Below are 18425 nucleotides of genomic sequence, written 5' to 3'. Positions count from 1 at the left end.
TGATGAACAAGCTTATTTCAATAAATTAATAAACTCAGCAACTTCAACAAAATGGACAGATTACTTGGAAGACACCAATTACCAAAGCTCAAAAAAAGAGAATCTAAATAGTCCTATATTTATGAAAAAAAAAAACTGAATTTGTATTTAAAAACTTTGCCACAAAGAAAATTTTAGGTTCAGATGGGTTTCCTAATAAATTTTTCCCATTTAGTAAGAATAATATCAATTCTACACAAACTCATTCAAAAAAAAGGAGAGAGAATACTTTACAACACGTTCTGCAAGGTCAGTATTACCCTGATACCAAAACAAAGGATATTACATAAAAACGACACCAATATCCTTCATGAACATAGATATAAAAACTCTTAATAATATATCATAAAACTCTTAATAATATATCAATAAATCAAATCCAGCAATATGTCAAAACAGTAATACATCACAACCAACTAGAGTTTATTCCGGGAATGTCATGTTGGCTTAACATCTGAAAATCAATCGATGTAATTCACCATATTAGTGAACTTCAAAAAGAAAAACAAAAGAACACACACACACCATATGATGATATCAATGAATACAGAAAAAGCATTTGATAAATTCAACACCTACTCATGATACAAAAGCTCAGCAAACTAGGAATAAAACTTTTTCAACTTGATAAAGGAAATATACAAAAAATCTACAGCTAGTATCATACTTAATGTTGAAAGACTGAATGCTTTCTCCATAAGGTCCAGGATCAGAGCAAAGATGTCAGCTCGTAGCTGACATCTCAGTTCTAATCAACACTATACAGGAGGTCCTAATTAGTGCAAGCAAAAAGAAGGCCTATAGATCGAAAAGATGTAAAGGTGTCTTTACTAGCAAACGAGACTGTCTCTATAGAAAATCCTAAAGAATTAACAAAAGCACCTATACTAGAAGTAATAACTAAGCTTAGCATGGTCACAAGGCACAAGGTCAATATCAGAAAATTAACTGTATTTTAATATACAAATAATAAATAATTGAAATTTTAAAATGTCATTTATAAAAGCATCAAAGAAAACACAAAATAAACAAATAATATGTAAGACTTACACACTGAAAACTACAAAATATTGCTGAAATTTTAAAAGACCTAAATAAGTGGAGAGACACACCATGTTCATGAGTTACAAAACTTATTAAGATACCAATTCTTCCCCTCACTGATTGATGGGTTCAATGCAATCCCAATCAAAATCTCAGGAAGATTTTTTGATAAAACTGATAGTCTGATTCTAAAATTTATATGGAAATGCAAAGATCTTAGAAAAGCCAAAACAAGTTTGAAAACTACTTTAGAAAGCTTACTCTTTCTTTGTAATTTTGATTGATTTTCATTCAGTTTCTATTTTTAATAATACTGCTTTACATGTTATTTTCCCCTGAAACAAAAAAACTCAATTTCTGGAAGCAAAATGAGTTTAAATTATACATAAAGAAAATGAGTTCTTTCACTCAGTAACTCCATGCTTAGATAGAAGTACATAAGAACTTTATCCGAAAGTAAATAACGATTCATGCAAAAGTTACCTCATCTTTTTAGAAGTAGAGAATTAAAAGTGATAGCAACTTAATTTTGTAATCAAAATATCTTCTTTGGGCTGCATATCACCATTTGCTATCACTAAAAAGATTCCATATGCATTCCAGCACATTCCCATTTTCTTAAAGATTAAAAAAATCCACGAGATTTCATTGTGATAACACCATAGACTTTTTTTTAGGTTGACACTTACTTCAAATGAGATACTTTAATCATTTCGATGGCAGATTCATCATTGCCTCTTTCACCACGAAAAGCAATGCTCCTACCTTTAATTGCAAATATTTAAAAAAGTGAGAACAGTACATAAAACATGTATGAAAAACAAGAAGCCACGCCAATGTAATTTGATCAGTCCTACCCTTCCTACCCTCTGTTCTCCTATTCATTCTTCCATTTGCTTCTAATCTGTTTCTGTTTTTTCGGTTTTTTTTTTGAGATGGTCTCACTTTGTTACCCAGGCTGGAGTGCAATGGCGCAATCTTGGCTCACTGCAACTTCCGTCTCCCAAGTTCAAGTGATTTTCTTGCCTTAGCATCCCGAGTAGCTGGGATTACAGGCGCTCGCCACCACGCCAGCTCATTTTTATACTCCTAGTAGAGATGGGGTTTCACCATGTTGGCCAGGCTGGTCTCGATCTCCTAACCTCTAGTGATCCATCTGCCTCAGCCTCCCAAAGCACTGGGATTACAGGTGTGAGCCACGGCGCCCAGTTGCTTCTAAGCTGTTTCTAATAATGTAAGTTCAAAGAATATTCTCAAAAGTGTTACAAACTAATGATCAATAATATATCACATATTCAGATATTTATTTTGTAAAAAGGCATTTTCATTTGTCACACAGTTTCTTGAATTCTATAATTCAATTTTAGAAATTTAAAAAAACAATGTTAAGTTTTAAGATATTTATGGTACAGCAATTGTCTGGTGCGAAAACTACTTATCTAAAGTAATATTTAATACAAACATTCCCATGTTTCCAAATACTAACTAGTGGGGGGAAAACTCTTGAAACATGTATTTAAGATCTTCTTGTCCCATGTGCAAAATACTAGTTAAATATTTTGAACATGTTCCTCTCAAAACATCTTTATAAACTGGAAACTAGGGAATAACTACGGTGTTCATGTATGCTGTGAGAGAATGAGTTACCCGCAAAGGAAGTTACATGATTTTCTGTGAATAAAAAAAGTATAAATTCTACCTTGTATGTTTTAGTATCTTGTGTTAGATTTTTATCTACATTAAACAAAAGAGAGAACATACTCAATTCAAGGACAACTGAAGGCCTAAATGCCTTCCTACTCTTTGTTGAGATTCCATCATGTGGAATCTCACTATACTCACTATTATTATACCCCAAACAGCCCATGTCCTGTCCTGACTGCACTAGTCTGCTGCCCTCCTTAGAAGCCCAGGCTATAAAAGTCTACCATCTATGAACTCAAATATCCCACTTAAGGAAATCTGTAACTGTTACTGTAGATGTTTGTTCCTTAAAAATACATCTGTGCAAAGCAGATTTTAAGTTATCTCACAGTCCTGAACTTGAGCTGACCACAACAAATAAAACAGGGATTTTTTTTTTTTTTTTTAAGTCAATGATACTAGACAACAGCATTTTATCCCTGGGATCACTAGACAGAGGGCCAGTACCATTCTGCTGGCAAATTAGGAACTTGGGGATGAGAGTCAATGGACAGGTCACTTCCAATGAGACTAGAGCAGCAACACTGGACTAAAGATGGGAATGATTCCTTGAAGTTCAGTAACACACCCTGAGAAATAAGAACAACTGGATCTTTGAGAGCTTGAAAATACATATGGAGAACATAAAAAAGCAACCATGTACTTCATTTATTTACAACTTACTTGATTTACAACGATTTATTTGATTTAATTCATTTTACACATACATACACATGCTCTCATTGGTTAAGATCATCTACATATGATTCGTGTTGCTATACCATTTTAAAGAAACTCATCACAATTTTATTTTTAAAAAAACCTCTTTGAAACTACTGCATACACCAGAAAATAATTTGAAACTCTTTCCTTATTATATTTTCAAATTCTTTATTTTGAAATTCACTGGGTTTAGGCTTTCAGTTCTGAAAAAGTTACCTTATTGGGACGTTTCCTACTGTAGAATCTTCAAAATCCCAAATTAAGTTTCTCTATTCATTCAGCCAGAGACTATTACAAGTTTTAAATTTGAGCATTTAAAAACAATCCTTAACCTATAAATTTTCTAAGTGTTTCCTATAAAAGCCAAAATTTCCAGCACAGACTCTAATAAAGTCCATTGACAGAGTTATTTTTAAATCGATCTTTTAAAGTTAGTTATATATAACAATGCACTTAAAAGTAGAACTGGTATCCTATTTTTTAATGAATCTGTCTGTTCAGGCTAACGGTCCTCCATTTTACCATGTATTTGTGCCAACAACATTTCCATGTAAACAACGATGAGGCCTTTCTAGGGCAATTATTAGAGAATAAAAGAATAAATATATAAGCATGAAATATAAAAAAAAATTCCAAGGTGAAAGAAGTACTTTCAATCATGTTTTATAAATAGCAACATGTTTATTCAATATGACAAACCTATTTGGATCTTTAAAAACAAACCTGTTGGAAGATCAACCAGTTGAAGTTCATTTCTCACTAATCCCATATTGTTTGGTGTTGAGGTAGCAAAAGAAAGAAAACTAGTCAAACTTGTCCATTCAATACCCCTATAATAGGAAATGAGATAAAGGTTAAACTAATTCTCTTTTTTATTTGAAAGGTTCATTTATTTGAAAAATAAGTTTTCCAAAGACCTAAATTTTATTACACAAATTAATTAAAAAGTAAGCATGACCTTTTATCTTAACATGACCTTTTATTTGAGACTGTATTACCATACCTAACACATACAAAATCATTTCTAACCAAAACTTTATCTACAAATGTAATGACAAGATAGTTTAATTATCAGGATTCACATCAGTATTAGTATGACTATTAAAATCTGGCCAGGGAGAGAGTCATATGACAGTAGTTTCAGCCTACCAGACAAAGACACAAACTAATGACCTAAGAAAATCTACATATACCTCTCTATTTTGTTTACTTCTAAGTATCTTCCATTGCATTATAAGCTTCAAAGGCTTCCTCTGTTTATAAGCATAGAGAAGATATTCAACAGATATTCGTAAAGCATCACAAGTTAAAACATCATGGTTTTAAAAACACACACACTTTGTGCTATCTGCTGTCATGAGTCCCCGGCACAGTATATACAACCTTCAAGTGCTTTAGATTATGATTTTTTAAAAACACACTTAATAAAAGGTAGAAAAACAACTTTCTAAAAGTTAACCTTATTTGGACATGAAAATCTAAAATGTTTTGAGTTTGCTGCTAATAAATTCAGACATTTTTATAATACATCGTGAAAGTTTTGTTTTGTTTTGTTTTGTGTTTTTTGAGACAGGGTCTCACTGTCACCCAAGCTGGAGTGCAGTGACACAATCTCAACTTACTGCAACCTCTGCCTCCCAGGTTCAAGAGATCCTCCCACCTCAGGCTCCCAAATGGCTGAGCCTACAGGTGTGTGCTACCACGCCCAGCTAATTTTTGTATTTCTGTGAAATTTTCTCAATGGCTTTTGATTATAATACTAAAATTGCATTAACTGAAACACAAAGCAGGATTTTAGCGTTCTCTTGGGCAGTATCTCTGAATATAAAATACAAATTATTTTCAAAATGGCAATGAAGAGGAAAAATTCATATAAAAATGGAGTATCTTTGTATGATCATTCACATTTATCTGATGAGTAGTATATCCCTCAGAGTTAGTATCCCAAGTAACACTTATAATCAATTTCAATGTTACTCAACCATAAATATTATCTTAGCATGTATAAGTCAAGTATTTAGTGACATCTATAACCTGACTAATCCAGGATAATAAACCTTACTTAAAATTAATACCTCTCTGATTAATTAGCTATTAAAACTTTCTGTGTTTGAAAAGACAACATGTTTGATTTTTCAGAAGCATGTGTGAAATTCTTAGCACAAATCTTGGCTCAGCCAACATTTTAATTTTACTGCCAACATGATTCCTACTAACCTATGTGCGTATTTTAGCAGGAGATGCAGCACATGCACTGTAAGCATAAGTGAAGAGTTCAGGCTCTGAGGCTTCAAAGGCCCAGAGTGAATTCCATCTAGCTCCTTCACAGATTACTCTGTAATTTTCAGTTTCTTACTCTGTAGACTGGAAATACAATACCTGCCCCATACGATTGTAGTGGGGATTCAATGAAATGATACGTGTGAAGTATTAATAGTTAACATAATCCCTAGAATAAGTAGTGATTAAATGGAGAGTTTCGATTGGTTAGTGCTGACCATAAAAGGAAACACCAGACACATAAGGCAGGGTGAAAGGAAATGTCGAGAGAAGAGTAGATGGGAAAGAGAGAGAGAGAAGATTCAGCAGTGTAAGCAGAGACTACTAGAAGTGCCAGAATGGCAAGCTACAGACACTGCAACAGAAGAGAAGAGATGAATAACAGCCTGAAAGAGTCCAAACAGATACCTGTGTCACTGCACCTCAAAAGCCCAAAGCTTTTAAAGACATTATTATTCCACGTAAATGTATCTGGGGAGATGCTGTATAGGAACAGCGTAAGGTGGCAATAAACAGTCACCTGGGCTGCACCACACAACAATGCACTTGAAACAATAAGACAATGCAAACTTTTCAGAGATTTCCATCACAATCAGAAGCTGTGATACTTAAAAGGTTAACCTGGCCTGGCGCGGTGGCTCACGCCTGTAATCCCAACACTTTGGGAGGCAGAGGCAGGTAGATCATCTGAGGTCAGGAATTCAAGACCGGCCTGACCAACATGGTGAAATCTTGTCTCTACTAAAAAATACAAAAATTAGCTGGGCATGGTGGCATACACCTGTAATCCCAGCTACTTGGGAGGATGAGGCAGGAGAATTGCTTGAACCCGGGAGACAGAGGTTGCAGTGAGCTAAGATAGCGCCATTCCACTCTAGCCTGGGCAACAAGAGCGAAACTCCATCTCAAAAAAAAAAAAGAAAAAAAAGGTTAACCCTTCTCCATTAAGAAAATGCATGTACTCAGGATAATGTGTTTGCTAAGGGTTCACTGAGAATTTTTATACACAAGACCTACAATTATTTAACGTACAGAAAACAGAAAATGACTTCTTATGCTTTCACTGAAAGATCATAAAAAAAAAAACTGGAAACTGGCTGGGGGTGGTGGCTCACGCCTGTAATCCCAGCACTTTGGGAGGCTGAGGTGGATGGATCACTTGAGGTGAGGAGTTCAACACCAGCCTGGCCAACATGGTGAAACCCCGTCTCTACTAAAAATACAAAATTTAGCTGGGCATGGTGGCACGTGCCTGTAGTCCTAGCTACTCAAGAGGCTGAGGCATAAGAATCACTTGAAACCAGGAGGTGGAGATTGTAGTGAGCTGAGATCACGCCATTGCACTCTAGCCTGGGTGACAGAGTAAGACTGTCTCAAAAAACAAACAAAAAAGTGGAAATTCATATTTTATATATGTAACTCTACGATCTATCACTGATAGGACACAAAAGGAAAATAGCCTTGCATTCAGCAAAATAATGCTATGGACAGCACAGGTAGGCATTTTGGAACAGAAAACAAGAAGCACTTTTCCGTCAATTTAGCTTTCCCTCGGACAGCTCTGCATACACAGAACTCATAAGCAGATCATGTCCTAAAAATCAAAGAATAAATGCTATGCAGCGTTCTGATGATGTTTAAACAAAGAATAAACAAGACAAATTAACAATTAAAATGACTTTATTTGAATTTGTCATAAGCAGTCCTGATGGATCGTTATAGAAATGAAAAATACGCAGCCATAAAAAAGAATGAGTTCATGTCCTTTGCAGGGACATGGATGAAACTGGAAGCCATCATTCTCAGCAGACTAGCAGAGGAACAGAAAACCAAACACTGCATGTTCTCACTCATAAGTGGGAGTTGAACGATGAGAACACATAGACACAGCGAGAGGAACATCACACACTGGGGCCTGTCGGGGGTTGAGGGGCAAGGGGAGGGAGAGCATTAGGAGAAATACCTAATGCATGTGGGGCTTAAAACCTAGATGACGGGTTGACAGGTGCAGCAAACCACCAAGGCACATGTATATCTATGTAACAAACCTGCACATTCTGCACATGTATCCCAGAACTTAAAGTAAAATTAAAGAAAAAAAAAGAAAGAGGAAATGTGGTACATACACACCATGGAATACTATGCAGTCATAAAAAGGGAGATCATGTCCTTTGCAGGGATATGGATGGAGCTGGAAGCCATCATCCTCAGCAAACTAACACAGGAACAGAAAAACCAAACACTGTATGTTCTCACTCATAAGTGGGAGTTGAACAATGAGAACACATGGACACAGGGAGGGGAACAACACACACCAGGGCCTGTTGGCGGGGGCATGTGAGGGGAGGGAGAGCATCAGGACAAATAGCTAATGCATGTGGAGCTTAAAACCTAGGTGATGGGTTGACAGGTGCAGCAAACCACCAAGGCACATGTATAACTATGTAACAAATGCACGCATTCTGCACATGTATCCAGGAACTTAAAGTAAAAAAAAATTTTAAATAATAAAAAATAATTTTGAGCAAAATAAATAAATTAAATAAACCTGAACAAGGCAACGTAAGGATATCCAGTGAGAAAACAGCCTGGCCCTTAGGAGAAATAAATGAGGTGCAACAATATTAGTTGGTACAAAAATAGCTGTGTTTTTTGCCATTTAAAAAAAAAAAAACAAAACAAACAAACAAAAAAAAAAAAACTGCAAAAACCGCAATTACTTTTGCACCAACCTAATAAAAGAGAAAACATTCTCTACTGCTTATGTTCTTTACACAGCAAACAATTAGTTATCATCCTTGATTAACATAGCCATTAGTTGGACATGAATATTATTCAAACTTTTCAAATAATCACCACTGCAGATATCATTACAGAGTACTCAATGTAGAAAAGTCTATGAGAATTTTTTTTCTGATATGATGTTTGTGATGTCATCATCACAATGACATACTTACTTGACTTCACATGAGTGGATGCTTAACTCTTTGTGTAGCAGACCACTGGTGAGATGGTACACCAGGACAGAACCATTACTTGTACCTTTCAAAATGACATCATGGAAGAGCATGAATTCAGTGGGAGTTCCAGCACTTTGCAAGAAAAGTCTTTTCTCAAGACTTTAATCACTTAACAACATTTATCTTTTATAAAAGAAACCCAAACTATGTGTTTAAACAAACACACAAAAAAGAATGAATTTCTCTGGTCCACTTCCTTATAAAAAAAATGGGCCTAACCTCACGTGCTCAAAAGCCTTGCCTAATTCCAGGAATAGATTTTTCACAGAAAGACCTTAAAACTTACATTAATACACACACGATTTGAACAAACACTTTCCTAAGCTTTTATACACATGGGAATTTATACTTTTTGAGACTCAGAAGGTTTATTATAGCTGGTCCTCAAATAAGCAATCTAGCAGAGCTCACTAACCAGGGTTATCCATTTTTCTTTCCAAAGTTTTCTTTTTGTTTTGTCTCTTTTATTAAATAAATCCTGACAAGAGAGTAAAGTATGATGGTTAACTGTGGTTTCTGCAATTAAAGAAACCTGGGCTTAAGCCCTGGCTCTTCCTTATACTCTTGGATGAATTACTTGCCCACACTAAATCTGTGTTTTCATCTCTTTAAAATGGGAAGAGTAGAAAATCTAGTTGTTGGAGATTAAATGGGAAAACATAAAGCACTTAGCACAGTAATTGGCACAAAGTAAGCACTTGGTTAACTATTAGTATTCTGTCATCACTATAATTAATAGTTTACAGGTATTATTCTAAAGCTTTTCATGGTCTCAGGTAGTATGTCTAAAGTTTAAATGTAAAGGACACGGACATACATGAGAAAGTAAAGCTTCAGCTCTATAGTGTTTTTATAAGTTAAGCAAGAAAAGTGAACAGTCTATATGGACAAACACTTTTGCACTGCACATGATTTAAAGATTAATGAATTCATGCAAAGCAACAGAGTGGAAGTAAAAATGCTGGGCAAGTTCCAATATTATCTTATTTGCTGAATAAAACTCCAGAAATCTTTTGCAAAACTATTCTAGAAAAACACATTGTACAGTTGTTTACATTTATCATCTATTTCATAATAATACCTTTTGGCACTGAGAAAATAACTAAATTACTAAAATTTTTCAATTAACAGAACTTCATAATAATCCAATGATTTCTGCAATCTGAAAGTTTTAACAATGCTGAACCTATGATCTAATGCACTAGGGGCACCACAAGGAGAATTAATTCCATAGCTGAACTCTTATTTATCTTTCTTAGTGACACCTCTAGACAAACTTTTAGGTACTTATTTTATATTTTTACTTTGTTATACTAAATTCAGTAAATGATATTCACTACATACCAATACAGCTTATTCTGCAATGGAAAGCTCAGACCTTGCCATAGCTCTTATTACATAGCTATCCCAAGAAGTAGTTTTCCCCAAGAAATTGACAAAATCCTAATTGACAAATCAGGAACACTGACATAATACATACATGCACATATGAAGCACACTGATGAATCCTAATTAAAATCTATTAGTGGTGAAATATTAATCAACAGTTTCTAAAGCAAAAATTAAACATTTATCTGCATTATATAAATCGGGACACATATATAGACAATTGAATCATAAAAATCAAATCGCTTTCAAAAGATAGGCACAGAAAAAAACAGAAGGGTACTACCAAACAGTAATACCCAAATGAGTCTTTAACACTGAGAAGTCAGCCATGTTGGCCACAGAATAAATATGGTGAGGTTTTCACCACAAATCACATGTTAATAGACTGGGGGAGAAAGCCAGAAGCCAGCCGATAGTATCTTAAGAAGAAATGTTGAGTTTCAAACAAACACACTGTTTTTCAGAAGTTTTGGAGAAATGTATTTTAATAATGTGTACTTAATGGCAAACTAAATTTTGTTTTTTTCTCTATGCTGTAAAGAAAATTAGGTTCATCACATTACTATGAAATCAATGTGACAGCAAGTTGGAACCCAGATAAATTTTTCTACCTATAACATACAAATACACAATTTCACACCAAAAGGCAAATCTTAATTTATAGGGACCATAGCCACTTTAAATAATATTTAATATATAACTCTTGGCAAAAGAAGAACCCTGCTATTATTAAGCTATTAACCCTGACTATATTTTTAGTCAATAAAGACCCAACGAAAACTGACATGACATAAAGACTGGGGTGGTCCAATTACAGACAAGGAGCCTGGGACTCAGCACTGCAGGGATGAGCCTCCTGGTATTTCCGAGATGAATGGACAGCGTCAGAGACTCGACTGTCCAGTCTCAGGTGGATGAAGACTCAGCATTCCAATTCAATATAAGACAGTTGGAATAAAAGGACAGAAATTTTTTTTTTTTAAGTTCCAGGATGAGTATTTACAGTTTCACTTAGCCTCTATCTCCTTTTAAAGCATCCTCAAAAAGAATAAAGGATCTTCTAGAAACTAGAAAACCTAAACATCTTATAAAGTGAGTTAAAAAAAAAGACCAGGTCAAATACTCACCAACAGCCAGCAGTGGCTGATACATCTTGATGTTTTTTGTGGTCAACGGTGGACACATACGAATAGCAAACTGTGGTGCGGGCAGTCCTGAAAGCAGTCCCGTCAGCAGGAACTTGAGGTGCACTTCCCGCAGAATTGAACCTCTGGGATGTTCTTCCCCAGCAATTGCACTTTGCCCTGATTTGTAATAAAAATAACAAATATATTAACTACAGTGTATGCTGATCTTAAAAAGCTAAGGAAAATTTTCAGTAGAAATGCTCTTCAGGTCTAAAAGTATAATGTAGTTAATGTAGTACTTTAGCGGCTATAGTTATTAAGGACACAATGACTCTGTACCTGGCTATAGGACTTAAATTGCATCAACTAACACCTCAAAGGATAGATTACTCCCGAGTCCTGCTATCCAGAATGCAGGGACCTGTGTCTTCTAAGAAACACTGTTTCAATGTTCCTGGTATTAAAGCACTACACAGGCTTCAGAACAAAGCAAGAGAACTCGCATTAGAGAACAGTTTCTGCAGAGTGAACTACTGTACCGCATTTTTCTCATTTTACTGCCTTTTGAAAGGGTTACTTTTCAATCTGATGTACTCTGTAAAGTACATACAAAATTGGTATTCATGAAAAACAGATTTAAATAACTTATTCATAATTTCTAATAAGAAACCTTAACGTGTCAGTGTAATTACAAAATATGTTTTATAAGTAAATATAAAACAAATACAAATATATATATTCATAAATCACGTGTATAATATATACACCATCACTGTCAATAGTTAAGACTTCAATGGCATTATTTTCACATACACCATTCGTACTTAGGTTAGCAAGTCTCAAACTAAAAAGATGACTCCAATAAAAATCATTCTAACAAAAGCTAAATCTAAACAGTACAATGAAATCAAGACTGTTCATTAAAAAGGTATACAAATTTCCTTCCTATAAACCACTACAGAATATTGGGATTAACTTGCCAAAAATAGAAAGAATATGCATGAGTATATACATACATGTCTACACACACATAAACACAAACATGTATATAGTGTGAAAGGAAAAGTGTAAATAATTACTAAGAGTGGGTGATAAATACAACCTTTTGAAGCTGTAAAGTTGTTTTAATAATGTTATTTTAAAATCCACAAAATATATAGAAAAAATAGCATTTTAATCCTATTAAAATGATCCCTTAGGATTAGCCACATACTCAATATCAATCTCTCTGCATAACTTTGGTTAAAAAAAGATGGAGGCCGAGTGTGGTGGCTCACGCCTGTAATCCCAGAACTTTGGGAGGCCCAGGCGGCCGGATCACGAGGTCAGAAGATCGAGACCATCCTGGTCAACATGGTGAAACCCTGTCTCTACTAAAAATATAAAAATTAGCTGGGTGTGGTGGCACACACCTGTAATCCCAGCTACTCATGAGGCTGAGGCAGGAGAATCACTTGAACTCGGGAGGCGGAGGTTGCAATGAGCCGAGATTGCGCCACCGCACTACAGCCTGGTGACAGAGCGAGACTCCATCTCAAAAAAAATAAAATAAAATAAAATAAAATAAAATAAAATAAAAAAGATGAAATATGAAGGAATGGGAAGCTTAACATGTAAGTGCCACACATACATATGTTGGCTTTGAGTTGACACCCAGGGAATGCCACATTTTTCTTCAAGTATTTTTCATAAGAGGCAATTCACAATGTAGGGCAGATTAGGCCTTAATAAGTATCAGCATTTATCCAGTGAATATAAATCAGCCTCTTTATTTACCCGAATTGCTTTCAATTTTCACTAAGAACACAGTGAATTTCAAATTAAAAGTTTAATTAAAAGTTTAAATTAAAATGTTTTCAAGTACGAAGCTTTATTTAACACTTTAAAATCAACTACATTGTCAAGAACTGCTATACAATCCGTATCCATTTGTCTCTTAAAATCTGTAATTTATATCACTTAGATACCTAAACAGCATAAAATTTCAAACTCCTATGGGCTCCATATAACTGATTAGTGCTGTTCTTGTGTGTGTTTATAATTCTTTTCACTTTAAGTTTTCATATTAAGAGTAGACAAGGTGAATTAACTCAAAAAATTGTGTTACTGATAAAATAAATTTTGCAAAACATGTGTCCAGGCTTCCTCATATGGATTTATGTCTGGTAGAATAGATAGTGGAGAGAAAGAATTTTAGATATAATAGTAAGTATCACTGAACGAAAGGATTTCATAACTGGCAGAAATCGTGAAAAAACTGAGGCCTAGAGATGAATGATGGTCTTGCCCAAGATGACAGTGGAGCTGTCAGGACTGGAGGCCATTGCTAAGGAGCAGGCTCTGGAGCCAGGATTACCCGGGTCACACTTGGGCTCTTCCATTGTGTGACTGTGTGACTGTGTGGTTTAAAGCTTTAATCTCTCTGGGCCTCAGTTCTCATATATATCAAATGGAGATAGTATTACTTACATTGCAAAGCTGTACCAAGGTAATATGTAGAATATTTAGCACAGCACTTAACACAGTATGAAGTACCCAATAAATGTGATCTAATTAATGTAATTAATAATGTAATGCTTTTTTTTTGTTTTTGAGATCGAGTCTTGCTCTGTTGCCCAGGTTGGAGTGCAGTGGTGCAATCTCGGCTCACTGCAACCTCCACCGCCTCCCAGGTTCAAGCGATTCTCCTGCCTCAGCCCCCCAAGTAGCTGGGACCACAGGCACATGCCACTGCACCTGGCTAATTCTTATATTTTTAGTAGAGACAGGGTTTCACTATGTTGGCCAGGCTGGTCTCGAACTCCTGACCTCAAGTGATCCTCCTGCCTTGGCCTCCAAAAGTGTTGGGATTACAGGCGTGAGTCACTGCGCCCGGCCAATGCTCTTTCTAGTACATCACTTATTTAGCGTTTCAACAACAACAAAAAAACCCTCCTAAATAATATCGTTTTCAATTATATTATGGTAGAATAAATAATAAAACAGAAAATCCTTTATAAACCACAGCCACAACTGTAACAAAATTAGATGTCCAAATTGCTTGGCATATTTACAAAGTCTTACAATTTCAAGTAGCATAAAATTTGAAATCACAAACTCTCATTCTTCCTTTAATACATACTGGCCTCATAATTAAATAACTTTGAACACTTTATCTCCAAAAATGATTTTTTGAAAGAATCCCCAACATAAAAATAATTCATGTCAAAAAGTTAAAATAATCTTTTCTAATACTGCTCAGTTACTTTATTCCTTCAGTAAATACTTACTACAAAACAGGCATGCACAAGGTACTGTGCTGAGTGCTGGGAAAGACAAAATAGAATCAAACACTGCACCACCCTTGTGATGCTTACAATTGATGAGATGAAACAGAAGAAAAAACCCACAATTAAAATATGCTGATAACTGTTAGGAAAAACAAAAGAAGAGCATTTAAATTAGACTTAGGAGATTAAAGAAAACAACATCTGAGTTGAATTTTGAATTAGGAGTAGCAGAGAGAAAGGAACCATGTACTTCATTCCAAGCTGAGGAACCAGCAAACAGCAAGGCCCTGAGTTGGCATGGCATAGCTCAGCATCGGCTCTAGGTCCAAAATCCAGATGCCTAATGTCATTGCTTTCATTTACATCAGTCTCTCACGAATGAACATTTTCTATTTCTAACAACTATAATGCAAACCCATGCTACTTCAGGCACTTTTCTACCTAAGTATTTTAAACCCCTCTGATTTATTTAGGAAAGAATGATTCCATGTTCTAGTTTTCTCAAGTATTAACTTTTTTGACTTTAAAATAATTACAAGTGAGTGATTCTATTAATTTTGCCCTTCAGAAAGAATACTTAACATGGAGTTAGAGGGGAAAAAAGCTTACCAATCATGTTATCTAAGGAAAGGTCTGGGAGTTTATTCTGTAGCACTCCTACAGGAATTCCACAGAAAGACACTGGTGAATATAAAGGTGACACACCAGAACTACTGCAAAGACATAATAATTAGAAGGTTTTACATACTTAAAATCTGCATTACGTATTAGGAATTCAAATTATTAAGTCCAGATCATGGCATTCTATCTATTTTTATATTATTCATTCATCTTACCCATAGGTGAAATAGCTCTAGCAGATTTACATAATTCCCTAATAATCTAAAGCCTTAATTATTACCTTAAAAATATTTTTATAGAAAACCAGCCCTCCTATTTTTATGATTATGGAAATTTTTTATAAAAGGAAACAGGAAACAAAAAACAAAACCATGATCCTGTTGATTCATTTACCTGTTCCGTGAATTTCGATTACAAACTGCAGACTTGAGTTCCCATATCATGACCCTGCCATCACTCACTACGAGGGCGGCTGCATTCTCATTGACAGGACAGCACACCATACTGAAGGGACGGACGGTTTTTGTCACCCTGATTGCATCACACTGGCTTCGTAAATCATAGGTAAGCTCCTGAACTGGATCTGGATCTTCACATAAAATTGTTTTAAATATCAGAAAGCAGCCATATCAATACCACTACTGTTTGTTTCAATTTAAATAAAACCTCAACTAAATTTGGGCATCACTCCTTCATGAATGCAATGTCAAGCATGGCTTCACTTTTTACAATTACTACTAAATTTTTTCCAAATATAAAGATAATTTACTTAATGACTGTACTAAGTTTAATTTCCAAAATAACAACTATAATCAAGATATCTTTTTTCAATATTTTAAAATAAAGACAATACTTTGAAAAAGGATCAACAGTGATATATAATTAATGAATAAATTTCCATCATAATTTGTAGTAGTCTATAAGCCTGAAAATAACTGTACTTTCCAAAAGATGTGAAAATCACTTTGATCTTTACACAGTATATAATTTCACAAAAACATTATTTCCATTCTCCAAGATAAGACTGACTTGACAACTGAGACTTAATAACCTCTGTCACTTTACAATGGAAGTTCTTACAGCCAACAAGTCAAGGGGGTATAATAATAAAGGCACACAAGGTTGGACTTGTACTGAAAAAAAAAAAAAATTCCAAAAGATAATATCTACTTGGCTCATGGATATTATCAAGAAACACAAAATTTTACTCTTTTTGATGTATACAGGAGGTGCACTGTTTTAACATCAAGAGATTAATCTTGGGCTTATACTTTTTATGCCTCTTATTATAACCATATTTTAAACTTCCTCAAAGCAAGGAGTATCATTAACTATATACCTTGGCTGGTATTTGCCACATCCAGCTTTATAAAATAATTTTGAAGAAAAATATAACATTATTGTGAGACAGAAACTCACCTGGTTCCTCATTTGAAGTGGTAAAAATGTTATTATAAGATCTTCGAACACGTAAAGTTATACAACCATTTTCATGTAGACAAAATAAACCATCACGCTGAAAGCAGGGTATTACCTTTAAATAGATGATATATTTATTTTTTAAAACACAATAGATTAATAAAGTATATACTGTGAAACTCAAACTCATATTTAGATAATATGGGCAAAAGAAAAAAAAATAGACAAATCCCAAACTTTAAAACTAAATGTACATTTAAAATATCCATTTATAATCCTAAAATAATTTGTCTTCACCCATGTGACTTAAATAGTTCAATAAATATCTCAGGATCAGTCACAATTTCTAGGGTAAATCAAACCAATCAAAAGTGCAGACAAAAAAATCAATCTAAAATAGTGTTGCTAGTCTTTTGATAAATTGAAAAGAGAAAGTGGAGAACTGAAGACAAGACTTATGCAAGATTATGGCCTTCTTTTAATATAACATTCTTAATAATTTTGGGGAATATAATTTATGAATTGTAGATACCTGTAAAAATGGAACTCCTGTGCGTTCTATTGCAATCACACCCACCGTCTGATTCACCTCAAGGTCAAGGATTAAAATCTCTCGAGGATAGAGCAACAACATGTGATTCCTTTTTGAAGGCAGGTATGCCAACTGAAGGCAATCATTGAGAGTTATGAATTCAGCACTGAAAAAAGTAAACATTTACTTGGGTCAAAGACTTCATTTATATCAGAGCCAATAAAAGATTTAATTTTGTACTTTACACATAAAAATTGACAATAAAAATGTACAACTATTCCCTGAAGTGACCAACATGGGTTGGCATCCAAAACTTAGATCTCTACTATGTACCAAAATCCAAATGCTAATAATATTGTATAGGATGGGTAGAAATGTCAGTGTTTCTAAGTTTTTGAAATATTAAGTAGTAGAATATTAAGTTATTAATATTACACAAGACATGGTAAATGATGATATAATAATAGCTGGCATGCATAAGACAGTTTTATTTTACTTTTACTTTGTCATTAAAAGTACTAGACAAACTGTTAAAATCAAGACTCAGGATGAAAACATCAACATTTAGGGTAATTAGGGCCCCTGGACCAGGAGTTACTGGACTATCTGTATGGCTTTGGGCAAGTAACTTCCCCTTGGCTGCCTTCATTCACTTTTAAGCTGTCTTAAATCTTTTTTGAAACAAAGTTTCACTTATATTGCAGCATTTTCTTGTGTGTAAATAAAACAGGTCAAACTATAAGGATTTTAAGAGATTGTTAGGGTCTGAAAAATCATTTTAATAATTTGTGATTGTTGCATACATTCAATCACCTTTTCTATATTAAATATATTTCAATAGGAATAGACATACAATTATGTACTATTTTCATTTTACATTTCATTTTACATACATAATTTTATTAAAAGGCTTTGAAATTTAAAATAAAGTTAGTTCACAAGACTAGAAAGAGGAATTTTTTATTGCATTAAAATCCCGACTGCCATGTCCTAGTTGGGTGAGCTTGAGTAACTTTATTTAAATTGGTGTGGGACTCAGTTTTCCTTATTTGTAAAATGGGAATATTACTACTGCCAGAATTGTAGTAAGAGTCCATGAATTAATAGATGTGAAAGCACCCAGAGCGGTTCTACTTGAAGAAATAATGTATTTCCCCAATACTCAAGATATACATATAATTCATATGAGAGAAAACTTAAGAAATATAAAACATAACTTATAAAACTATTCAGACTGCCAAATAATTTCTTGTTTATGAGAGGGAATATATAAAAAATA

The 18425-nt window shown here is 34.4% G+C and overlaps 1 protein-coding gene across 3 annotated transcripts in view; it reads right to left on the bottom strand.

The window, feature by feature from the left end:
- The window catches only part of WDR11 (WD repeat domain 11), a 57990-nt gene that overhangs the window by 26908 nt on the left and 12657 nt on the right, over positions 1 to 18425 (bottom strand). For all 3 annotated transcript variants that reach the window (XR_682862.4, XM_508077.6, XM_009459343.5), the window contains exons 6-13: positions 17147 to 17312; positions 16615 to 16729; positions 15589 to 15784; positions 15184 to 15287; positions 11306 to 11482; positions 8727 to 8811; positions 4213 to 4319; positions 1773 to 1848 (exon numbers count right to left, since the gene is read on the bottom strand). Coding sequence is in view for 2 of the 3 variants with exons in the window: in XM_508077.6 (XP_508077.4) it covers positions 1773 to 1848; positions 4213 to 4319; positions 8727 to 8811; positions 11306 to 11482; positions 15184 to 15287; positions 15589 to 15784; positions 16615 to 16729; positions 17147 to 17312 (1026 nt within the window). In the remaining variant the exon portion in view is untranslated. The remainder of the gene's footprint in view (positions 1 to 1772; positions 1849 to 4212; positions 4320 to 8726; positions 8812 to 11305; positions 11483 to 15183; positions 15288 to 15588; positions 15785 to 16614; positions 16730 to 17146; positions 17313 to 18425) is intronic.

This window comes from Pan troglodytes, chromosome 8, assembly GCF_028858775.2.
Source record: "Pan troglodytes isolate AG18354 chromosome 8, NHGRI_mPanTro3-v2.0_pri, whole genome shotgun sequence".
Taxonomy (NCBI): Eukaryota; Metazoa; Chordata; class Mammalia; order Primates; family Hominidae; genus Pan; species Pan troglodytes.
Note: the sequence above shows the minus strand (reverse complement) of the source record. Positions and strands in the feature narration are given on the sequence as shown.